Source organism: Medicago sativa, chromosome 4 (genome assembly GCF_051527215.1).
Source record: "Medicago sativa cultivar Bolivia chromosome 4, Bolivia_mono, whole genome shotgun sequence".
In the NCBI taxonomy this organism is placed as follows: Eukaryota; Viridiplantae; Streptophyta; class Magnoliopsida; order Fabales; family Fabaceae; genus Medicago; species Medicago sativa.
In genome coordinates, this window is record NC_140752.1 from 69044789 (window position 1) to 69070778 (window position 25990).

At 35.6% G+C, this 25990-nt stretch overlaps 3 protein-coding genes across 5 annotated transcripts; 2 read left to right on the forward strand and 1 right to left on the reverse strand.

The window, feature by feature from the left end:
* Positions 1-1059: 1059 nt before the first annotated feature.
* Positions 1060-1897, reverse strand: LOC146931201 (auxin-induced protein 15A-like). Its single transcript, XM_085702689.1, has one exon. It carries the CDS (start codon positions 1481-1483, stop codon positions 1205-1207), a length of 279 nt encoding a protein of 92 aa, XP_085558815.1. The 5' UTR covers positions 1484-1897; the 3' UTR covers positions 1060-1204.
* Positions 1898-2149: 252 nt separating this feature from the next.
* Positions 2150-2848, forward strand: LOC146931203 (auxin-induced protein X10A-like). Its single transcript, XM_085702686.1, has one exon. It carries the CDS (start codon positions 2267-2269, stop codon positions 2525-2527), a length of 261 nt encoding a protein of 86 aa, XP_085558812.1. The 5' UTR covers positions 2150-2266; the 3' UTR covers positions 2528-2848.
* Positions 2150-8333, forward strand: LOC146931202 (TNF receptor-associated factor homolog 1a-like). Of its 3 annotated transcripts, XR_015006619.1 has the most exons (9): positions 2150-2847; positions 2957-3167; positions 3254-3399; positions 3495-3618; positions 3785-3937; positions 5518-5859; positions 6047-6203; positions 6283-7824; positions 7904-8333. XR_015006619.1 is itself a non-coding variant. In XM_085702682.1 (7 exons), the coding sequence occupies exons 1-7, from the start codon at positions 2995-2997 to the stop codon at positions 6415-6417; spliced, it is 1230 nt and encodes a 409-aa protein (XP_085558808.1). In that variant the 5' UTR covers positions 2150-2994; the 3' UTR covers positions 6418-8333. The 3 variants fall into 3 exon arrangements, 1 of the variants encoding a protein (XP_085558808.1); XR_015006620.1 differs by lacking the exon at positions 3785-3937 and having other exon boundaries at positions 2150-3167; XM_085702682.1 differs by having other exon boundaries at positions 2150-3167; positions 6283-8333.
* The last annotated feature ends 17657 nt before the right edge of the window (positions 8334-25990 follow it).

The window sequence follows — 25990 nt, forward strand, 5'->3', positions numbered from 1 at the left end:
TATCAGATTTCAATGCTAGTTGTGTTGAAGGTCAACCAAAGTTTCACTATAATTTTAAACTTTATCATTCTATTTTCCAATTTACCTCAGTGGCCAAAATCGGAAAAAAAAAATATAGATCTAATCTAATATAAGTACATGAAGAAACAAATTTTTTTTGATATTTATCAGCTTTAAGCTACTAAAACACTAAGCTGGCATGAATTTTCAATTCTTGATATCTCATTGGCCATAATTCAGATTTCTTACAAATTTCTTATACGAAAAGGAATATAAGAGGCACTTCCATGCTACAATAAATTGCAACAATGCCAAACATTGGAAGGTTATAGAGTGACTGTTCCGTACAGATAAATATTAAACTGAAAAACAACAAATTTTTTTGATTTTCCTGTTTTGGTAGAAGTGAAAGACTTTGATAAGTTCTACCAGAAGGCCAGTTTAAACCAATTTCTAATTACTGATAGGATTTGAAATCATTATTTAGCGTGTAAGTTGAGAAAAACTTTTAAAAGTTTAAGGGTGTTTACCAATAAAATAAGTGACAGATCCACTGAAAAAAATTGAATCTAGGAGTTGAATTCTACTTGGGAGATAAGATTAGTTAAAGTAATCATGTTCAAGTTTTGTTTTTGAATATATACGAGAAATTTAACTAAACTACTCTTAATATATAATAATTGGGCACAAAGACAATTTCTGAAGACATAGGCGATCATTGTTCATTTGGCTAAATCATTGATATTTAGTTCAAGAATTTTAGTTAGCTATCTGGAATTAGCAGAACTGATTTTGTTAAATCAAAAGGTTTAGTTGGATTTTGACAATGGCACTAATTTTGCTAGTATATAGAGAAATAAAAGTGACGGATTATATCATTTGAACAGGCTTAAACTTAAAGAATAAACTGTAACTTGTGACAGGATTTATCTTTTGAATAAGCATGGTTATTCATCATAAGCAGGCTTACACTTAAAGAACTAACCATAACAAGTGAAGTTATAATTGATAAAATAACTGAGCTCACTGTCATTAAATACGGAAAAAGAGGACAGTATATTTTTGAATTTGATATTCAGATGGTAATATTTCTCCATTTCTCATGAAAAGTGTCATATATTTACAACTTCACAAGTCAAATAAATGCCTATTTGAAAAATGTCTCAACTAATCTAGCATATATCAGTATGCTACAGTGTAAGATTCATAGCCCATTCAAGCAAGAAGTTATATGTTGGAAGACATCTTCGGAGCATGGAATGGTGAGGCCACCCATTGGATGATCATATCCGAACTCTTCCTCAGATTGACTCAACAAATCTTGAAACAATGGTTGGTTCAAATATGAGATAGGGATCACAAACCGCTTTTGTCTCTCTCCAACATACACTGCAACATAGCCCTTTGGAACTTCCACAGATTTTGATGATGCTTGTCTAGCAGTTACTGAACCCTTTAGAATAGTATGTAAACGGAAACCCATTTTTCTTATTGTTCGAGAGAAGAACAGAGAAAAAATATCAAAAGTAAGAAGGATGTAACTAAATATTTGATGATGCCAATGAGTTGTGCTGTTTATGAAGGAGAGAGGAAGTGTATTTATAGATTTTGAAGTTCTCTCAAAACCAAATTCCAAGAAAAACTATTATTGAAGGGGCTAAAGGATATGATAGGGATGAGGTAGCATGTGGTGTTGTCTTAGAGTGTACCCTACCTTCTTAAACAATGTTCAATACAAAGCTTTCACTTGCTACCAAATGAGATGTGCTCAAGTGCAACCTCATATTTCTTCATGATTAAATTGGTGTCCTTCATAATTTTGTAAACATGCTTTAGACATGTTTTCTTCATTATGATATGTTGATGTCCAGCTGGCAAGTGACTATAAGGTGATGGACAACAATAGATCAGCATAAACCATTCTATATGTTTGTGGTTTACTTTCAAGTCCATTATCTATCTACAACAATATTTGAAGTTTATCCTTGAGAAAGTCCTCTAGAGACAACACCGTGTGACCTTTCATATGCCCTTGTCTGGTAATGACACAAATCTTTTGGCCCTTCTTCACTGATCACTATAGTTGCCGACTGTTTGTTACATATCCTTTCATCTATATATATTCATGGCTGCAAAAGCATTTAAGACCAACAAAAAATCATTCACATCCCAAAGCAATTTGAAGTTCCGAAATTTGAGTCTTCTATATACAACTCTTCCTTTTTTAGATCAATCTCTTCTTTTCAACACATATATACATACAACAATGGGTTTTCGTTTACCTAGTATCATCAGATCAAGGGCATCATCTTCAAAATCTGTGGACGTGCCAAAGGGATATCTAGCAGTGTATGTGGGCGAGAAAATGAAGCGGTTTGTGATCCCAATATCATACTTGAACCAAACCTCATTCCAAGAATTGTTGAGCCAAAGTGAGGAAATTTTTGAATATGACCATCCAATGGGTGGTCTCACTATTCCTTGCAGAGAAGAAATGTTCTTAGATATCACTTCTCGTTTGAATTGAATTTGCCCTAGGAGAGATACTAGGTTACAATTTTAACTAATAACCTTATGCACTATTGGTATTGAGTATTTAAATTAAATTATAAACTTATTACATTAGAAAGGGTAAATGATACTTCATTTTAAAACAATTTGGTCAGAACATTTTTTGAAGAAAGGAGGGTGAGAAAAGCAATAGCAAAAAGTAGAAGCTATCTGCACTTACTAGTAAAAAATAGCCCACTCCAAATTATAAAACAAATAAATCCACCTAAACCCTAATACTAATTTATTTTAGATCGTAAGAGTAGAGAGAGAAGCGGCGACAAAGCAGAAACACAGGTAGGGTTTATGTATATTGAATCTTATAATAATCTCTATTAATCAATTTCATGTTATAGTGTTTATGTATATTGTATTGGTGGTATGAGATAGGGTTTTGTTTCAACAGGACAAAATTTCATACAATTTTTTGATTTTGAAAGAAAGATGGAGGCGAAGGATATTCGCAATCGTAATCGAATTCGGAAAATTTTGGAATCCAAAGTTGTTGAAGAAGATGGTTGTGATGCGTCAAAACTATATATAAAAAAATTGTTTAGACTAAACCCGATTGCTCGATATGAGGATTCTAGAGTCATTGAAGTTGGAGAATATAAATGGTATTCAACTTTCTTAATTTTCTATTTTATATATTCAAGAGTGAATAATTGTAAAGATATAAGTAAATATTGATATGCCAATACAGGACTTTCATAGCTCGTGAGATTGATGAGGGAACGTTGCAATTTGAGTTACTTGCTGACATAGACAATAATCCAAGGTTGAAAATTTATGCACTGATCACAATAGCGATAATTCACCACAGTGACCCCCTGCTAACTAATTGTTCAGGTAGGTTTTTAAATAATGTTGTTATTATTATTTTTATTTTTTTATTTTTTAAATTACTAATACTAACTATAACTATTTCATTTGAGTTTATTCAGATCGATTCCACTCAGTCTCTAAGGCTCACCGAGGGTATATACTTCATCTTGAGCGTGCCCGTGAAGAAGGTTTTCTTGACCCTAAGGATAATGTTCAAGTAGAATTGCAGATTCAGATGTTTGGGTAAGTCGTTATGTATGCATTATAAATCTCAATCTCATTCTACTGTTGTTGGTCAATATACTCATAGAATTTTTACCATATTACTAACTATATTGACCAATAATTATAAGCATTGGGTGTCACTGAATTCCATGCAACTCATTGTATGATTGTTTTTAATGCACAGAAAAAATGTCTTCCAGCCTCTCCTTGTAAAGAAGTATCGAGCTGAGCTTCTTTTGACTAAAATGCATTTTGTGAACATGATTTGTTCTAGTTTTTTTAAGAAGACAGTAGATAACTTGAAGAGCCTGATTGACAATAAAAATAAATGGCAAAGGTATTTTTTACTTTTTTTTCTACGAGTATTGAAAATGATATTTTATTTATTATTATAGAGTTGATAAAAGAGTCACAAACTTACGTGATATTGTTAATTTAATTAATTGATGTGTATGGTTTTACCATTTGAATTTTACTAATATATGGTGGAACGAGTGAGCATCTCGTCATTAGTCCCCCCAAGCAAAAAACAATAAATATTATTTACATATGTTATTCTATGTTTAGCATGTCTTAGTTGATTCGGTTTTTTTTTTTTCTTTTCCTCCTTCTTCTTTTTATTTGTTTTGTTTTTGAAGCAATGTCTTGGTTAATTAGATATTCATCATTTGTGAATATCACCCTCTTTCATTCGAATCTGATGATATGCCCTGATGGCCTGATTTCAAACAGATCAGCATACTCTCCCCCAGGTTGAGCTCTAAATGCCAAAATAATAGTAACAAAACAACATAACAAATTATGGTGGCAAATAGTGATATTTTTTATGTGAACTGTGGGATAAATTCCCTTATAACTACTGCAATGTTAAACAATGGATGGATTAATAATCTCCTTGCTGTAATGGAATTTACAAAGACGATATACTATCACCAAGAGAATCCCCCCTCTGAGATGAGAATGGTTCTCACTATTCCAGTCCCACTTCCATCTCCAAAACCAGTATGCTCTTCTTCACACCCTTTCGGTCAATCTTTTCCTCCATTCCCCTGCTGCCATGTGTCCATTTAGTTACTCAAATCAATAGCTCATCATTCCTTTTGCTCCCATTGACTAACCGTTTCACATTTTCCCTTCTTTCTCTTCTTTGCTTCCCATTTTACCCCTTCTCTTATACACATATGTCAAGGATACTTCCCAGGGCATATCAAATTGTGTGTAATCTTACTATTAGACGGTTATCCTTGATCTCATACTAATTTTATTGATCCTAGTGAACTTGTGTAGTGTAAAAGTTCATAAGTATGTAGTCATAGGACCTAGAAAATGACGAATTGTGTGATTAAGTTATGATTTTCCTAAAGGACTGAAACTTGGTAACTTTAAAGAATATATATGTTGGGAAGCTAAATATTAGATATAAGAAAATCTAAGGTCTTTTTGTATGTGCATACCATGATGTACATGTAAGAGTAAAACATAAGGGAATTTATCATCAGTATTATTCGAGTGCACAAGAGATTTCTTTAATATCCTTACGGAGAGATGAAAACCACTAAATAAAATGAGTCCACTAACTAAAACGTGAATTGTGGAAGGACTAAGTCAATTCCACTAGCACTTCCTTAGAAATAGGAATAATTAACTACAGGATGGGAACAATATAGCTAAGTAATTCAGTTTCAACAGTACAAATGTTGTACAAACTTTGTAGGAGCCTAAGTTTGTATTTGATGCTTTTGTAAGAGTCTATCTATGTTGTACAAATGTTGTGAATTTAAATGTGATACTCTTAATTTATGAGAAATGAAATTTTGAAACCCATGTTTTGTTATTCAACAAAAAAAAAAAAACGGGCGTCACTCCCTCAAATTTTTTGCTTGTTAATTAACTAACATGATTTTTCAATATTTGCAGTTTCCGTACTTTCGTGGAAGAAAGTGACCAAATTTCGAAGGACCAAATGTTTTGGGAAGAACAAGATGTAATTCAGAAAGCCTTGGTGAATCACTTTTTTGTAGATGGTATTTTGACATCTCCTTTGCTAATGGAGATATTATACATTGGTTATACATCAATAAATGCTAACAGTACTACGGCTAAGTTTGTCAAAATTGAGGAAGATAGGTTTGGGTTGGTCGGTGTGCCATCCCTGTTTACAGAGGTTGTTGGTCGGGAGTATAAACCTATATCTGAAAGCATTCTCAGAGAGTTTTGTTGCATGATAGTGGAAATGTTTGCTCTTGACTGGATATTCAGGTACCATATATCATTTATTTATTGACCTGGGTCTTGTTTCTTTATATTAAGTATTCGTGTGATTGTTTAATTTAAAAAATTAGTTAATAATAAAAGTATGATGCAATAGTGTTGCTAGGCTTTTGGCTTGATATCCAGTAGACTGTGCAGGCTGATCATATTCTAATTATTTATTTAATGGATGCAGGCATAAAATTCGGGGGAACTTTACTCAAAGTGAGCTCAATCGAACTGAAAAGAAGTCCAGGAGAAAGGTGAAAAAAACGGGAAAAACTATTGTTTTGACTGTTATACCAATTACACCAAAGAGAAATGATAAATGTGTAGAAGAGATGGAGCAAACGGTAAACTTGATTTTGGCTGTAAATAGATGGGTTTTCCTTATTTTGTTAACTACTTGATAGAAACTGTTTGTGGCTGCAGCAAAATGATGAATCGATTGCAGCAGATTTGGAAGAGGATTTGTCTGTTCTGGATACAGTGAGAGCTGATCTTAATGACTTGGTTATAAATGCTGGAATTGAAGATCACAATGCCTCAGGTCAGGCCAATGGTTGAGATTGAAGATCACCATGGCCTGTGAGTGCGATGCTTCAATGATGATGATGAAGATCACGATTTACTTCTTTCTCTGAAATTTGTGCTGCACTTCTTTATCTGTTGAAGTGAAACTTTAAATTTGTAGTTAATTTACGTTGTTATCCTATGTTACTTTATTAGTTCTTTAATAAACCGTTTGTTGATTTAGTCTTTACAGTTTTCTTGAGATTATCTTGGTGTTTCCATGCATGTTTTCTACTTTGGTGTCAACTAATGAGAGCACATTGTCATTCTTGTTGGCATCCAACTTGCTAGCAATTAGCACCTAGCTAGGGTGATGTTTACTGTCCTGGGATATTTTTTGGGTTTAATTAGATGATTTAGTAACTGGTCCAATTGAACAATTCATTTGAAATTTATTTACAACCGTGAAATAAGTGTGTACAGGTGGATATTGTGATTTTGAAAGGTTTCTTGTGTAACTGGAATATAATTATCAAAGAAAGTCATGGTTGTTGGATCAAAGATTCCTAATAAACATGTTAAAGCACTTACAGAAAGAAAATTGTTGTTCTGACATCAAAAACTTCCTAAAAACACAAGTAAAATACTAATTTGCTCTCAGAGGTAGTTAACTACCGTTGGGAGATCTGGCATTAGTTAATTACCGCTGAAGCCAGCGGTAGTTAACTACCGCTACAGCCAGCGGTAGTTAACTGTTGTTGCGTTCTTGGTCCAATTTCCAGCAGCTTTCTCCTTCTCTTTTACCCCACATTTGTTATACATACCATTTTGAACAAATTTCGAACTTAGGTTGATGATCCTATTGTTGAAATTTCCAATACTCGCACATGTACTTGAATCTTTATTCTTATTGTTCTTGATGTTTGTATGTTCTGAATTTTTACTACTTAAGCAAATTGCTTGAGGACAAGCAATGGTTAAGTAGGAGGAAGTTTGATAATGTGCTAATTTTTACTAGTTTTTACTCTGGTCCTATTTATAAGAGAAAGTTGGGTCAACAAAAGTTAATATATTTGGTTAAAAATTCAGCCCAAATATTTGCTCTTGACTGGATATTCAGGTACCATATATAATTTATTTATTGACCTGGGTCTTGTTTCTTTATATTGAGTATTCATGTGATTGTTTAATTTAAAAAATTAGTTAATAATAAAAGTGTGATGCAATAGTGTTTCTAGGCTTTTTGCTTGATATCTAGTAGACTGTGCAGTCTAAACATATTCTAATTATTTATTTAATGGATGCAGGAATAAAATTCGGGGGAACTTTACTCGAATTGAGCTCAATCGAACTGAAAAAAAGTCCAGGAAAAAAGTGAAAGAAACGGGAAAAACTATTTCTTTGATGGTTATACCAATTGCAAAGAGAAATGATAAATGTGTAGAAGAGAAGGAGCAAACGGTAAACTTGATTTTGGCTGTAAATAGATGGGTTTTTCTTATTTTGTTAACTACTTGATAGAAACTGTTTGTGGCTGCAGCAAAATGATGAATCAATTGCAACAGATTTGGACGAGGATTTGTCTGTTCTGGATACAGTGAGAGCTGATCTTAATGACTTGGTTATAAATGCTGGAATTGAAGATCACAATGCCTCAGGTCAGGCCAATGGTTGAGATTGAAGATCACCATGGCCTGTGAGTGCGATGCTTCAATGATGATGATGAAGATCGCGGTTTACTTCTTTCTCTGAAATTTGAAGTTAATAAGTTTACACTGTTGTTCATGTACAAAAGTGAAACTCTGAATTTGTAGTTAACTCGCATTGTTGTTTAGTTCTGTTTAGTTTGTGGCTTGGTGCTGCACTTCTTTATCTGTTGAAGTGAAACTTTGAATTTGTAGTTAATTCACGTTGTTATCCTATGTTGCTTTATTAGTTCTTTAATAAACCGTTTGTTGATTTAGTCTTTACAGTTTTCTTGAGATTATCTTGGTGTTTCGATGCATTGGTTTCTGCTTTGGTGTCAACTAATGAGAGCACATTGTCATTCTTGTTGGTATCCAACTTGCTAGCAATTAACACCTTGCTAGGGTGATGTTTACTGTCCTGGGATATTTTTTGGGTTTAATTAAATGATTTAGTAACTGGTCCAATTGAACAATTCATTTGAAATTTATTTGCAACTGTGAAATAAGTGTGTACAGGTGGATATTGTGATTTTGAAAGGTTTCTCGTGTAACTGGAATATAATAATCAAAGAAAGTCATGGTTGTTGGATCAAAGATGCCTAATAAACATCTTAAAGCACTTACAGAAAGAAAATTGTTGTTCTGACATCAGAAACTTCTTAAAAACACAAGTAAAATACCAATTTGCTCTCAGAGGTAGTTAACTACCGTTGGGAGATCCGGCATCAGTTAATTATCGCTGAAGCCAGCGGTAGTTAACTACTGCTACGTTCTTGGTCCATTTTCCAGCTGCTTTCTCCTACCCTTTTTCCCCACATTTGTCCATGTTTTATACATACCATTTTGAACAAATTTCGAACTTGGGTTGATGATCCTATTGTTGAAATTTTCCAATACTCGCACATGCTCTTGAATCTTTATTCTTATTGTTCTTGATGTCTGTACGTTCTGAATTTTTACCATTTAAGCAAATTGCTTGAGGACAAGCAAGGGTTAAGTATGAGGAAGTTTGATAATGTGCTAATTTTTACTAGTTTTTATTATACTCTCTCCGGTCCTATTTAATGTATATAGTTAATAATTCAGTCCAAATACATCAACTTTTGTTGACCTAACTTTTTCTTATAAATAGTACCGGAGTATCTTATTTAGTAAATTAAGAGCCCGTTTGTTATAGCTTTTTTAAGAAAAAAAATCACTTTTTTTAAATAAATAATCACTTTTAAGAGTTTTGCATCCGTTTGTTACAGATTTTAAAAAAAATCAGAATCTAAAAAAAATCTAAAAACAGCTTCAAATGAGAAGCTGTTAAGAGCAACTTCTCAAAAAATAGATTTTTTTTAGAGGAGAGAGAAAATATGATTTAAAAGATTGAACTAATTTTGTAACAAAAAATCCCTTTTATATAGTTGTATCCAAACAAAATAGATTATTTGGTTAAAAAAAGTGATTTTTGTTACGGTAAACAAACACAAAATAGATTCTTATTTTTCACAAAATCTCTAAAATATAATCTCTAAATTATTTTATGTCAAAATCACTTTTATTTTAATCCGTAACAAACGGGCCCTAATACTCTTATTTATGTTTTTATTAGCGTTTATTCCAATACGTATGATAAATCTAGATGAAGTGGAGATATGTGAAAAAATATTACTACCTCCGTCCCGGTATAATTGACCTACTTTGGTTTTTCACACAGATTAAGAAAAGTGTATAAATAAAGGGGAAAGTGGAATATATTGTATTGGGAATGATAAAAGTAGTATTATTTAGTGTTATATTGTATTGGGAATGATGAAAGTTGTATTGAAAATTGAAATGAGTCAGTTATTTTGGGACACTTTTTTTTAGAAAATGGGTCAGTTATTCCGGGACGGAGGGAGTATCGAATAACTGCAAGTGTTGATGTTTTGTTGACCAATTAATATTTTATGGTAAAAATAGTAAGAAATCAAGTTACAACTTTTCAGATGCGCCGTCATATATAAGTCTCAAAATTGTTACCAACCAATCAAGGAAAACAAAAGATCGTGAAAATAAAATTAGAGGTTGTTATGGATGGTCGTAACTCCATGTCACAACTGTAACAACTTGATGACTTTAATTCAAGTTGTTACACTTTGTAACAACCTCTTAATTTCCCTTAATTTTGTACCACACTTCACCATAGAAAATAATATAGCACTTTTGAAATTTATCTATCTTATTTTCAATAAAAACTTCTTTGTTTATTTCTTGTTTTCCTTTATTTTCAGAAATATGATGAGTGAGTAGTCTTCTACTTTGTCTTGGGATCATGAAAAATAGTAATAGGATGAAAGTTCCATAGTTAATTTATTTTCTTTTGTTCTGGGACATCAAAACCTTAATCGAACCTTAGTGTTTTAAGCATAATCAGGCGTTATCCTTTGTTGAAATATAAGGAGATTGTTGGAAATATGAGGCTAGACAAAAGTCGTGAAGCATGAGAATAGCCTAATGACATTTGGGATGAAATGGGTAATAGGGCTCAATGAGTCTTACCAACATAAAAATCTTGATTTTAAAAAATGAATCACAACACTAACATAAGACTACCCTCTCTATAAAATTTGAACAAAAGTATTGATATTCCCTGTTATTCTTTTGCAATTGAGCCAACTATTTTGTATTTGCTAAGGCAGTTTTGAAGGTACCCTTTTGGGCACGGGTCCTCATTATGGCTGAATTAAAGCTAGGAGGCTTCACTTTGTTCATTTGCTTCTTCTTCTTTCTCTCTGCCTTAGTGCTCTCAGATATACTTGGATAGTGCTGCTCAAAGTCTAATATGGTGGCTTCAGCGCAGTCTCTTGTCATGGCTGAGAGTGTCCTCCATCACCTCATCTGCTTCATCCCCCCAAAATTATGAAAAAATTTGCACACTCTTAAGGGCTGCAGAAATATGGAGAGAGGGTTTGGAAGCAGGAACTAAGGTTTGACATGAAGGGAGCTTGTCAGTTGTCAAATTAGCATAGCTGGTTATAGGTTATGATAGACGTTTGGCAAGTGCACCAAATACTATCGAAGTAGTAAAAATATCGATCCCACGAGGACTGTTTTTAACTTCAATAATTCAATCGCGTTATAAAAATAGGATGTATAAAAGTTTATTTTGTTTTGCCACTAGGCAGTAGATTTGGTTTGATTTTATGAAATCAAATAAAAGAAAATAGATTTGATTAAGAAAATATGGAGAGAGATGAGATCAGATCCTTCGAATCCTCTAAGTTCCCCTAATTGGTATACCGCACCTATTTGTTATGAATCTTCTTCTAATTTACGATGATTAACAAAATAGTTCTAATCAATCACTTGAATTAGAACCCTCTTCTCAAACTACAGCCCCCAATCCCTTGGGTGGTCTAATAATTCTTGAAGGTTTTCCCGAATGTTAACCTATTATCACTAACAAACGATTATCTATTCCTAGACTAACCCTGTTTATTAGAACAATTCAATTAGGTCTAAGTCGAAAGCCATGGTCAGTGGTCATTCGTTCTCACAAAATCAGGTTATATGTGATCAAGATATAAAAAGCATTAAGAACAATTGAATTGAATAAACTAGAATTGAATTCATAAACAAAATAGAGTTTCACAGCAACATGTGTCAATTAGGGTTACAAAGATTCATCTCGGATCTAATCTCTAAGAGATTTAGCTACTCATAATCGAGTTTACAAATAGCATAATCAATGATTGAAATAAAACATACATGAATTGGTAAAAGGTTGAAGAAATCGCCCTTCTAGCCGTCTCCGATGTCTCAAAATCGCATTTTGCTCTCGCAAAATCGTAACCCTTGTTCTTCAGTTTGAGTGCAGTATTTATAGAATTTTTTGGCCTGACCCATCAAAATCGTGCCGCGCCTTGTTAATTGGCGTGTCGCGATTTCCATCAAACATGAATGTTGTAATATCGCTTCCAAAATCGCAGCACGGCTTGAAATTGGCGTGGCGCGATTTGCTTCAGACAGGCTTCAATATTTCAGCTTTTTGCACTCCAGAACAGTATAAGTTGCATGAGAACTCTATCAAAATGTCACAATAAGTACTAAAAATTACGTAATGACAGCATGTCATCACAACCCCAAACTTAAACCATTCCTTGTCCTCAAGGAATTTGCTTGCAACAGTGACAAATGATACTAAAATAACAGTTACCTGACAAAACGATAGTACTCAAAAGTTCATTCTCCTTCTAGCTAAAGATGAGCTAGTTTGACTTGTTCGCATCCACCAATTCACAACTCCTCGCATCAAATTGAAATAGGGTTCCAGTCGACATGCAGGTCTACATATTACCATACGTTTGAAAAGTTTCTAAACATCAATCAAAGTCAATATCATTAATATGACTGCTAAGGATCCTTAGAGGTCCTTCAGAATGAGTCCCACCCTTTCTTTTGGTAGGTCGCCACCTAGGTATGGTTTAACTCTTTGTCCATTCACTTTAAAACTTCGATCTCCTTCAGGTGTCACTAGTTCAACAGCTCCATATGGTGACACACTTTTGACCAAGAATGGTCCAGACCATTTTGACTTGAGCTTCCCAGGAAACAGCTTCAACCTGGAATTATACAACAAAACTAGTTGTCCACAATTAATATCCCTAGGCACTAAGTTTTTGTCATGATACCTTTTTGTCATGGCTTTATAGATGAGCGCATTTTCATACGCTCTAAGCCTCATCTCCTCAAGTTCATTAAGTTTCAAAAGTCTTTTCTTACCAGCGGCTACTTGATCAAAATTTAAGGCCTTAATGGCCCAATAAGATTTATGTTCTAGCTCGACTGGAAGATGACATGCCTTCCCATAGATTAACTGATAGGGTGAAAACCCAAGATGAGTCTTAAAGGCTGTCCTATACGCCCACAGTGCGTCATCTAATTTCCTAGACCAATCTTTCCTATTTGACGCAACTGTCTTCTCCAGAATCTGCTTCAGCTGTCGGTTTGAAACCTCTACTTGACCACTAGTTTGTGGGTGATAGGGAGTTGCAACTTTGTGCTTAATGTTATACCTCTTTAGCACATTTTCAAGAAAATTATTGCAAAAATGCTTCCCCCCATCACTGATCAATACTCTAGGGGTTCCAAACCTAGTGAAAATATTCTTTTGAAGGAAGTTGACAACAGTTTTTGCATCATTAGCAACACAAGGTATCGCTTCAACCCACTTTGTTACATAATCAACACAAACTAGAATATGGAGATAAGAGTAAGAGGAAGGGAATGGTCCCATAAAATCAATACCCCAACAATCAAATGGTTCAACTTCAATGATTCCTTTTAGGGGCATTTCATTTCTATTTGATATGTTACCTGTCCTTTGGCATCTGTCACATCTTGTGACAAAGTCGTGGCAATCCTTGAAAAGGGTGGGCCTGTAACGCCCACTTTTTCATAATTGTTATTTGAATTGATTTATTAGAATATTATGTGAAATATTATTAATATATGTTATATTGGTGAAATATGTTAATAGTTATTAAATAGGTATTTTTCTAAGTGGGGGAGAAATATTATTATTAGTAGAAATAATTAATTATTAAGGGAAAGAGTAGGACTGTGGTGAGAAGAGCAATTAGGGAAAGAATAAAATCAGTAAATGGGAAAGAAAAACATAACGCGTATAACTGAGAAAAGAGGAGAGAAAGCAGAGAAGTCAGAGAGAACCCTAATTGGACGAAGAACGCGGCTGTTGGAATTCAGAAAACTAATCTAAGGTAAGGGTGGGATTCCTTTCAATAATCTTGATATGTAATTCTGAAAATTGGTGAATTGTTGTTCTTGAGGTTAGGGTTAGAGAAGTTATGATAATTGATGAATTATGATGAATTATGTTGTTGAATGCATGGTTATATGTTGTTTTACTTGCTATGTTGTAAATAGAATCTGTAAACATTGTTCTAAATCATTTTGGGGGTTTGGGCGATTGAAAATTGGGTTTTAAGAGTGATTCATAAGCGAAAAACGTATTGTTAAAATGATTTTTGAACTGCAGAGAAGCCCAAAATCGGTCACCGAATTGTCAAAATCGGCCACCGTTTTCTGATCTAAATTTCCAGTTTTAGTTCTGGAAAAATTGGCCACCGATGTGTCAAAATCGGCCACCGATTTTCTGACAGGCCAATCTAGGAAATACTCACGTTTTTCACCCATTTCTGTTTTGAATTAGCCTTCGGTGTAAACATGAAAGTTGTAGATAATTGAGTTAGCTTTCTAATGGCTTTGGAGTGACTAGAAAATTATTTGTAGATTTTGAGTTATGATAAAAATAGTCCTGGTGGGTCTTCAGAAAACTTTAAGAAAACTTAGCATAACTAATCCCAAGTTAGTCCAAAAACTTACGGTTGGTTTCCCAACTTCAAACTTAAGTGTTAGTGATTTAATTGAGGTGTATTATGGGTATTTGGCTTATGTTCTATTAATCAAAACTTAATTGCTATTGAAGGATGTTTTGAACCTTGAGATGAATGTAATTGATTTATATATATGTTATGTTGTTGATTTCCGTTGTTGACGTTGTTGTATCATCTAATGTCGAAGTTGGGGAGTGTGTCATAATTGTTTTAGGCACATATGTTGTTGTTGTAGGTGTTGTTGTAGTTGTATGTTGATATACACTAGTTGAGTCCATTGCATTTAGAGTTGTGTTGTTGCATAGTTAGCGATGGGGGCTTAATGCCTGACAGGTCCTTTATGACCTTAGCGATGGGGGCTTAATGCCTGACAGGTCCTTTATGACCTTAGCGATGGGGGCTTAATGCCCGACAGGTCCAATTATGACCTTAGCGAAGGGGGCTTAATGCCCTGGTGGTACCACATGCTTAATGAAGTTGTCTAAGTTGTTGTTGAGTTTGTCTAAGTTGTTGTTGAAGTTGTAGTCGCATTGTTGAGTTGTTGTCGTCGTTGTTGCATGGTTGAGTTGTCGGTGTCGTTGTGGATAATGTTGTTGTTGTTGTACCTTGTTGCTGAAAATAATTATGTTGTTGTTTATGTATTTATTTATATACATTATTAATGATGCCTGTTGTGATATGCTTTGTTGTTTTCATTAATTTGATGAATTATATATTATTATTATTGGATAAGTTTCTCACCCCTTCTGCTTGAAAACGTTGCCCTTCGTATGGGTAACTTGCAGGTAACGATGGCTTGTAGGTTTGGTCGGCTCAAGTGTCTAGGGCTCTGATACATATTAGGATGGGGATTCGTCGGAACTGTTTTCATTTTCTTCATTTCTTTTATGTATCATATTTTTGGTAAAAGACTTAATAATGGAGTTTATCGTTGTCGAAAATAATGTTGATTACGTTGAGGCCTTTGTGCCAAGATTTTCCCTTTATGTTGGATTTGGTTGAAATAGTATTTTCTAAAGAATTATTCCGCTGCAGTTTTGGAGATATTTTAAATGTTGATTTAAATAAATAGCTATTTTCTATTTATGAAATTTTGATTAGCAGTGTGACACTCCGTTGTATGGTTTACTCTGATTATATTAATTAATATTACGTTGTTGGGAGAACGGGGTTCTACAGGGCCACCAGAATCCACTTTGCAAAACTTTTGCAGCTGTTCTTTCTCCACTATTGTGGCCTCTATAAGCTGAGCTATGGCAGTGCCACATGATACTATGTGCTTCCTCACCTGCAACACAACGTCTAATCAAACCGTCAGTACCTACCTTAAACAGATAAGGATCATCCCACAAGTAGTGGTTCGCATCTTTGAAGAACTTTTTCCTCTGAGGATAGGTCATATCATCAGGAACTATGTTACCGGCCTTAAAGTTCGCCATGTCAGCAAACCAGGGCCTTTCTCCAATAGCAAACAGCTGTTCATCGGGGAACTCGGCCTTGATGGCCTTCTCCTTCTTTGTCACCTCATCATTCTCCAGCCTTGAGAGGTGATCAGCTACCACGTTCTCGACTCCCTTCTTGTCACGAATCTCAAGATCAAATTCTTTCAATAATAGGATCCACCTCAACAGTCGAGGCTTTGAATCCCCTTTAGTCAAGAGATATTTAAGAGCTGCATGATCTGTAAAAACAATGACTTTGGAGCCTATTAGATAAAAACGAAATTTTTCCAATGCAAAGATTACAGCAAACAATTCCTTTTCAGTTGTGGAATAGTTAACTTGATTTTCATTTAAAACCTTTCTTGCATAGTAAATTGCATGGAAAAATTTGTTCTTGCGTTGGCCTAGGACTGCACCAACAACATAATCACTTGCATCACACATAAGTTCAAAAGGTAAATCCCAATCGGGTGAAATGATTATTGGTGCAGTCACCAACTTGTTTTTGATCAAAGAAAAAGCATTTAGACATTCAGAATCAAAATTAAACTCGTTTTCTTTGACCAAGAGGTTACAGAGGGGTTTGGAAATTTTAGAAAAGTCTTTTATGAAACGCCGATAGAAACCGGCATGCCCCAAGAAACTCCTTACTCCTTTAACATTAACAGGTGGGGGAAGTTTCTCTATAACCTCTATCTTAGCTTGGTCCACCTCAATGCCTTTAGCACTTATTTTATGCCCCAAAACTATACCTTCAGTTACCATAAAATGACATTTTTCCCAATTCAAAACAAGGTTAGTTTCGGTGCATCTTTTAAGTATAGCATTTAAATGGAACAAGCATTGATCAAAAGACTTACCAAAAACAGAAAAGTCGTCCATAAATACCTCAATGTTCTTCTCTATCATATCAGAGAAGATGGAGAGCATACACCTTTGAAAGGTCGCCGACGCATTACACAGCCCAAAGGGCATCCTTCGATAAGCAAACACGCCAAATGGACAAGTGAAGGCAGTTTTTTCTTGATCTTCCGGAGCCACTGCAATCTGATTATACCCCGAATACCCATCCAAGAAGCAATAAAAGGCTTGGCCAGCCAATCTTTCAATCATTTGATCCATGAATGGTAATGGGAAGTGATCCTTTCTTGTTGTGGTATTCAACCTCCGATAGTCTATACACATTCTCCAACCAGTGACGGTACGGGTGGGTATCAATTCATTTTTTTCATTAGCCACCACCGTCATTCCTCCTTTCTTAGGCCCCACGTGAACTGGACTTACCCATGAGCTATCTGAGATAGGGTAGATCATACCTGCATCTAATAACTTCAGCACCTCTTTCTTCACCACTTCCTTCATTGTTGGGTTAAGTCTCCTTTGAGGTTGAACCACCGGTTTGTAGTCAGCCTCCATGTGTATTTTGTGCATGCAATAAGCTGGACTAATACCCTTCAAATCAGAAATGTTCCACCCCAAAGCTCCTTGATTGTCTCTTAACGCCCTCATTAATTTTTCTTCTTCCAAAGGTGTCAAGGTATTGCTGATGATTACTGGTTTAGAGGCATCTTTGGTGAGAAAAACATACTTCAAGTGAGAAGGGAGTTCTTAACTCTGGATTTTTCTCTCCTTCTCCACTCAAAGTAGGAGCATCCATAGAGTACTTACCCATTAATTCTTCTATTTTTACCGGTCCCAACTCTTGCTTGCTTGCTTCAAGTTGCTTGACACAATCACTTACTTCAAGATCTCCATCAGCATCACAACTTGCTATAGAATTCATAATTGCACGTTCAAGAGGTTGTGTTGGTTGAGGTTCATAAGAGTCATCTTCAACTATTTCTTCAACGACGTCAATCCGGTAACACTTGGGATTTTCATCTTTGTGCTTCATTGCCTCAAATATATTGAACACGACTTGCTCGTTATGGAATCTCAACATTAGCTCTCCTTTCTCAATATCAATCAAAGCACGACCAGTTGCAAGGAAAGGTCTTCCTAGAATGAGTGGCATTTCTTCATCTTCAGCCATATCTAAGATCACAAAATCTGCCGGAAACACCAAATCATTAACTTTGACGAGCACATCTTCAAGCACACCGAAAGGATAAGAGATTGACCGATCAGCTAAAGTAATGGTCATTCTTGTTTGTTTTGGCTCCCCACACTTAAGCTTCTTCATCATTGAAAGAGGCATCAAGTTGATACTTGCTCCCAAGTCACATAAAGCTCTACCAATGTCTACCGGTCCAATGGAACAAGGGATAGTAAAAGCACCAGGATCCTTCAGCTTAGGTGGCAACTTCTTTTGGAGAATAGCACTACAATTCTCTGAAAGTGCTATGTTCTCATCATCCTTAGGCTTCCTTCTTTTAGTCAACAAGTCTTTCATGAACTTAGCATATAATGGCATTTGATCAAGAGCTTCACCGAAAGGAATATTCACTTGAAGTTGTGAGAAAAGTTGCATGAACTTCTTGAATTGACCTTCATCCTTTTCTTTCTTCTTGGCTAAGTGAGGGTATGGAAGCTTCACATATGATGGAATAACTTGTGGTTTATCTCCATCTTTCAAGATTTGACTCTTCGACTTCCTCAAGATTGAATTCTCATCTATTAACTTCTCACTTTTTTCTCCCTCTATTTTTTTCTTCCTTTCATTTTCAACTACTCCATGATCATTTTCTTTTTCAACTACACCCTCATTATTTTTTTCAACTTCACCATCTTCCTCCACCTCAACTACTACATCATCAACCTTCTTTGGAGCTTTTGGAACTAAAGGTGTCAAAACCTTTTTGCTCCTCAATTCAATAGCATTACAAGACTCATTCTTAGGGTTATCTTTAGTGTTACCTGAGAATCCGCCTTTGTTTTGTTCAGCCAATTGCTTAGCTAATTGCCCCAATTGAGTTTCAAGCATTTTCCTAGAATCTTCATTGTTCTTTCTTTCAGCTTCTTGACTCTTCTTCATCTCTTCAAAGTTGCCTTAAGTCATCTTCATAAAGTTCATCATAGTTTCCTCAAGAGTTGATGGCTTTCTTTGTTGTTGTTGTTGTGGAGGAGCAAGCATCTGAGAGTTCAAAGCATTGTTATTTGAGTAGCTTAGATTAGGATGCTTGTTGATTCCTGGAGTGTAGTATTGATTTTGCCTTTGATAGCCTCCCATGTAGTTAGCTTCTTCACTAGACCCTTCAGGTACACATTCACCATTGGGATGTTCTTCACCACATAAGTCACACTTGATTGCAGCTACTTGTTGTTGCTTGTGAGCCAAAGTGAAGCCTTGAAACTCCTTAGTTAGAGCCTCTATTTGCTTGTTCATGGCTGCTTGGTTGGCTAAGATAGCAGTTTGTTCACTCACCCCAAACACTCCTCTTTCTTTCTTCTTAGCTTCAGCACGATACTCATTTCCAGCCATGTTTTCTATCAAAGCTTGGACTTCATGATCAGTTTTGCTCTTGAGACTACCTCCCGCCGAAGCATCTAAGAACATCCTAGTGTTTGGTGTTACCCCCTCCGTGAAGATTTGGAGGTATTGTTTCTCCGTGAACTCATGATTAGGGCATCTCTTAAGAAGCAAGTTGAATCGCTCCCAAGCATCATACAACGACTCATTCTCCCCTTGCTTGAAGTTAGAAATCTCCATCTTCTCTTCCCAATATTTAGACATAGGGAAATATTTCTCCAAGAACTTCAGCTCTAACTCTTCCCATGTTTGGACAGTCCCGTTGGGTATTGTTAGCAACCAATCTTTTGCTCTTCCCGTCAAGGTGAAAGGAAATAGCCTTAGTTTCTTTTGTGCTTCAGTCACGGTGGCTGGTTTCACACAAAACTCTCAAGTTTCAGCAAAGCGGCTCAAGTGTTCATGTGGACTAATAGCTTCAGTCCCATCGAATTGTTTGTCCCTCAAACCGTTGAGGACGGTGGTCTTGATGTCAAAAGCAACGGGGTTAGCTGGTTGAAAAGTGTGGGTCAGTTGACCGCGATGAGTTGCTAACCCATAGTCTCCTAGCTTAGGTCTCGGTGGTACAACTCCTTCCATAGTTGCAAATTTAGGAGAAGAGATTGTTTCAGTTTCAGTAGAGATTGGCTCCGGTATTTGTTCTCGAACACCCGGTGGAACGGAATGAGCCAACCTTTGCAACCGGACAGCTTTCCGGAGTGCTCTAGCAGTCCTTTCTATTTCTGGATTGAATTCGAGATTGTCGGAGCTCACCTTACCTCGCATAAACAGCAAAATACCTTAATAGCACTGCACAATGCAAAGTAATCAATGAATACTAAAACAGAAAAATAAAATAAAAACAGAAAATTAAATTGCAGAAATGCTAAATTATAACTTAATTGCCTTGTTGAAATAAATCAACAGTCCCCGGCAACGGCACCAAAAACTTGATAGACGTTTGGCAAGTGCACCAAATACTATCGAAGTAGTAAAAATATCGATCCCACGAGGACTGTTTTTAACTTCAATAATTTAATCGCGTTATAAAAATAGGATGTATAAAAGTTTCTTTTGTTTTGCCACTAGGCAGTAGATTTGGTTTGATTTTATGAAATCAAATAAAAGAAAATAGATTTGATTAAGAAAATATGGAGAGAGATGAGATCAGATCCTTCGAATCCTCTAAGTTCCCCTAATTGGTATACCGCACCTATTTGTTATGAATCTTCTTCTAATTTACGATGATTAACAAAATAGTTCTAATCAATCCCTTGAATTAGAACCCTCTTCTCAAACTACAGCCCCTAATCCCTTGGGTGGTCTAATGATTCTTGAAGGTTTTCCCGAACGTTAACCTATTATCACTAACAAACGATTATCTATTCCTAGACTAACCCTGTTTATTAGAACAATTCAATTAGGTCTAAGTCGAAAGCCATGGTCAGTGGTCATTCGTTCTCACAAAATCAGGTTATATGTGATCAAGATATAAAAAGCATTAAGAACAATTGAATTGAATAAACTAGAATTGAATTCATAAACAAAATAGAGTTTCACAGCAACATGTGTCAATTAGGGTTACAAAGATTCATCTCGGACCTAATCTCTAAGAGATTTAGCTACTCATAATCGAGTTTACAAATAGCATAATCAATGATTGAAATAAAACATACATGAATTGGTAAAAGGTTGAAGAAATCGCCCTTCTAGCCATCTCCGATGTCTCAAAATCGCACTTTGCTCTCCCAAAATCGTAACTCTTGTTCTTCAGTTTGAGTGCAGTATTTATAGAATTTTTGGGCCTGACCCATCAAAATCGCGTCGCGCCTTGTTAATTGGCGTGCCGCGATTTCATTCAAACAGGGATGTTGTAATTTCGCTTCCAAAATCGCAGCACAGCTTGAAATTGGCGTGGCGCGATTTGCTTCAGACAGACTTCAATATTTCAGCTTTTTGCACTCCATAACAGTATAAGTTGCATGAGAACTCTATCAAAATGTCACAATAAGTCCTAAAATTTACGTAATGACAGCATGTCATCAGGTTACAACATGAGAGTAAGCACTGGAGTATCTACCTAAGCCTTCAACCTGTCTAGATCCACAACTCTAACTGAGGTAGTAGGCAAGCTACTGGGGAATGAAAGCCTCCCAACATTGTCATCTTGCAGTGATGAGGTTGAAAGAATGATGGGGAAATACATCCTCCCATCATTCAACTTCATGTGATGATCAGTGGTGCATCCACAATCTCTGAAGGTCTAGCTTCCTCACAAGCAAACACCTCTAGATTGATGGGGAACACTAAAAAAAGCACCCTCATGTAGGATGGTTTTGGTAAAGTTCCTAGCATCTGTTTGATCTTTCTCACCCCCTAAGGGTGTCAAAGGAGTTATGCAAGTCAAGACTTTGATCATCCAAAGCATCTTGATTGCTAGAGAAAATATGAGCAAGAAAAGGAGGTTCATTAACAACTGTTTTGTCTTTTGCTTGATGATTACTAACACAATTCAAATCTGGAACCTTGAATGATATCGAAACATTGTGTCACTTGGTATTTAGCTGCACAATTTGAGTGAATGTAGCTCCCTGCAATGTCAAGTCTGTGGAATGATTGGTTGTGGGCGATGTATGTTTATGAGGGACAAATGACTGTTGCTTCAGAATCAGGTGTGTGACCATGCTTGGCAAGTAGATTTTCAGTAGTGTGGGTTGGACCCTGAGATTGACTCACCCTATTTTTACATTGTGCAAATGGTTCCTTGACCTTTCCAACACCTAGCCTCTTGCACTACTGAATGTTATGACCCAATGTCTTGCAATGTGAACAAAAGAGGGGTTGCCTCTCATACTAAATTTCAACAGGAAATGTGTAACCTTCTCTCTCAACCAGAGCATCCATGTTTCTTCCAAGATATCAAGAACATATTTTGTCTAAGAAATAGCAGTACCTTCATGTGTTTGAGCTACTTCAATCCCAAAAAAATAACACAGTTAACCGAAATAATTGGTTTGAAAGTGGATGAATAAATGAAGTTTTAGGTTTTTAATGCCTTCTTAATCATTAATGGTAATAAATATATAATCCATATTTACCACTAGATAATGACTTTGTTTAAAGATGAATGTCAAAATAATACATAATGACCAGCTTCACAACAAATCATGCCAAGTTATCAAATAAGCTTGCTGAATTTTCATAACTTAGCTGAAGGTGATTGCTTTAGAACGTACAATGATTTTTCTAACTTGTAAACCAAACCAGAATTACCCTAAGCAATAAAGCCAGGTCGCTACTGCATAGACATCACCTCTTCTAAGACTCCATGAAATAAGATATTTTTAATGTCAAGTTGACACAAATGTAAATGTCTGATAGCATGCTAGTGACAAGAAAATACGAGCATAAACCCTTTTTGCAAGATATCAATATATAGTCCAAACAATAAATTTAAGGGTATACTTTTGCTACCTATCGAGCTTTTGTAAGATCCATTTGTTCAGCATAACTTACTTTTATAGCAAAGACCCATTGACAACCAAAAATAGATTTTCAAGGAGGTAGTGGAACAAACTTCCATGTAAACAGACTCCAATGCATTCATTTCAATAATTATCGCTTGTCGCCATCCTAGATGTGATAGTGCTTCCTCGACGAACTTAGGAATAGAGATAGTGGATGTAATAGTGACAAAAACATAGTGGGATGGAGGCAAGCGATGATAACTCAAAAAAGTTATATATATGATGACAATTAGTGTAATATGTTTTACCTTTACAATAAGCAAAAGGTAAGTCAACCGAAGGATCAGGTGAGACTGCAATAAGAGAATGGATTGGAACAAAATCTGAATCACCATAAGAGTTAGGGACTGTTTCTTGAGTATCAACACGTCTACGTTGATAAGAAGCACAATAACACTTATAAACTCGGGATGACTATCTGACTATGGAGGTCAGTGAGTAGAGATAGATATTTCAAATAGAGGAATATGCACCACATGATTTTTTAGAATCTGATGTACCTGGTGTCACAAAGAAAGGTGTATTATCAAAGAAAGTAACATCTGTCGAGACATAAAAATGGTGTATAAATGGACAATAACACTGATACCCCTTTTGAACTCTCGAGTATCCCAGAGACACACTTGATAGCTCATGCAAACAATTTTTCACAAGAGATAGAACATGAACAAAATAAGTGGATCCAAACACTGGAAGAAGAATAAAATACAGGGGGCCCTTAGAAAACAAGAAAGAATGTAGAATCTCATTATCCTATACCTAGGATGGCATGCACTTGATTAAATAAGATGTTGTGAGAACAACATCACCTCAAAGTTTTCAAAGTGCATGAGCTTTGATCAATAAGGTACGAGTAGATGACAGTTTTTCCACTTAGCGATACCATTTTGTTGTGGTGTGTGGGGACAACTAGACTGGTATGTGATGCCATGTAATTAACACTTAGAACAACAGGTTATCGGAAGACCATTTTATAAGGAAGAACAGAGCAAAGATATAAAAATATTTAGAAGGATGTAGCTAACACTTGATAAAATCAACGACTTGTTGTTTTTGAACGCAATTGTAAGTATATTTATAGTCATTGATTTTCTCTGAAATTTCTATTCAAAGCTAAATTATTATTTGAAATTGTTAAAAGTTAAAGAGCATAAGATAATATAGCATGTGGTGTTGTCTTAAGATTGTACCCCACCTTCTCAAACAATGGCTAATACAAAGCATCCACTTGCAGAGTGTTATACCCTAATTTTGGACCTAAAAATACTTGTTCAATTCTTCTTTTCTTGCATTATAAGTCATTTGATATGTCTCTGATCAATTGCATCTTTCTCTGCATTTTATTTCAATGTTATTTGCAAAATTCATGTAAAAGGGTATTTTAGTCATTTCCTGCATTTAACTCATTTTAATCCTTGAAAATTGTTTGAGTCTTTTAAGTTGGTTTGTATAAGTCCTTGTTTCAATCTCATGTCAAAACCCTTTCCAAAAATTGCATTTGAAGTCATTTTGAGTCAGTTTTGCCCCTAGGGGCATTTTAGTCTTTTCATGTGTTAAAACCCTGTTTAAATTCTAAAATTTGTCTCTGAGTCTTTTAATTTGTTTGGATAAGCTCTTGCTTTAATCCCTTGTTAAAAAAATCATTTTAAAATTGCATTTGAGTTGTTTTTAGTCGTTTTAGTCCCTAGGGGCGTTTTGGTCATTTCACATAATATTTCTGATTCGTTTTAATGTGTTTTGTTGTTTTTAGTCGTCTCATTTTACGTTAATTTTCAATTTACTTTTTCAATTCAATTTTAGTTTTAATTTTCATTTTAGTCCGCGCACTTTTGTTATTTACGTTTTAATCCCTTTTAAGTTTGTTAGAGTCCAAGTGCCATGTGTCCAAATGTTATTGGTTCTTAAGAGTTTGTTAGAGTCCAAGTCCATGTGGCATTTCCTCATTGGTCCAAGCATTCCTTTCATCCCCTATATAAGTCAAAGTCTTGGTCAATTTTTCATTACCAATCATTTTTTCCAAACAATTCCACACAAAAATCATAAAAAATCCATTTTCTTTCCCTCTTTTCTTTTCTCTCACGTGGCCATTTTTTCATCCTCCACAACCACCACCAAAACCACCCTAACAAACTCCATAACTAATTTCCACCACCACAAACCACCACCATCTTCATTAATCTTCATCACTTCAACCTCCATAAACAACAACTATCATCATCTTCACCATACAAAAATTCCATAATCAAAACCTTCATTATCACTTTCGGCATACAACAATCATCATCATCCATCTCAAAGTTCGAATCATCGTTCATCCTCACAAATTCCAAATCGGTGCAGAAGAACAACGTTTCACTGTTCACGCGTCACTGTTCACGTAAATTCACTGTTCACGCGTCACTGTTCACGCGAAATCACTGTTCACGCAGAAGAAGAAAAATCACGGAAAAAATACCGGAACAGAGAAAGGGAAGGAAATAAAACAAGTTGCTGAAGCGCCGCTTGAAGCTTTCCTCCTCGTCTTCTTCTTCTCCGAAATCGACAGAGGTATACTCGTTTAAGTCTTCTCTCGTAGCTTCTTGAATTGCAAATTTTTCGTGATTGATTTCGTAGATCTAGAATTATTGAGTGTTGTTTTTCGAAATCTAAGTGCGAATTTGAAACAAGAACGAAGAGAGGAATATTTTGGTATAAAAAGTTTTCAAATCGGAGTTCGCCGGAATCCGGAGGTGTCGCCGGAGTTATGAATTTTCCGGCGAACCTTTGAAGATTCCGGCGAACTCTATGTGTTTTCCGGCGAGGTAGGTGAGGAAGATGAAGATCATGATAGGTTCTTGGTGTTTTTTTTGGAAAGTTTGAGAGAGAAGAGAGCATTCACGTGGGGTTTGGTTTTAAGAGAGAGAAAGATTTCTTGAATGTGGCTGTATCATTCACGTGAAGCTCTTTTCAAATGCTACCTACTTTGCTTTTTATCCTATGCGCGCTAGTCCACCACACTACCATGCTCCTTGCCTTCTTGCGACCATTAGATCATGGGTTGATCCATTTGGATCAATCCAATGGTTCCTGTAGCGTCTGCCTTACCCAAGATCCATGTCCCCTTGGGCTTGGGCCTCTTTTTATGCAGAACTTGGTTTCTTGT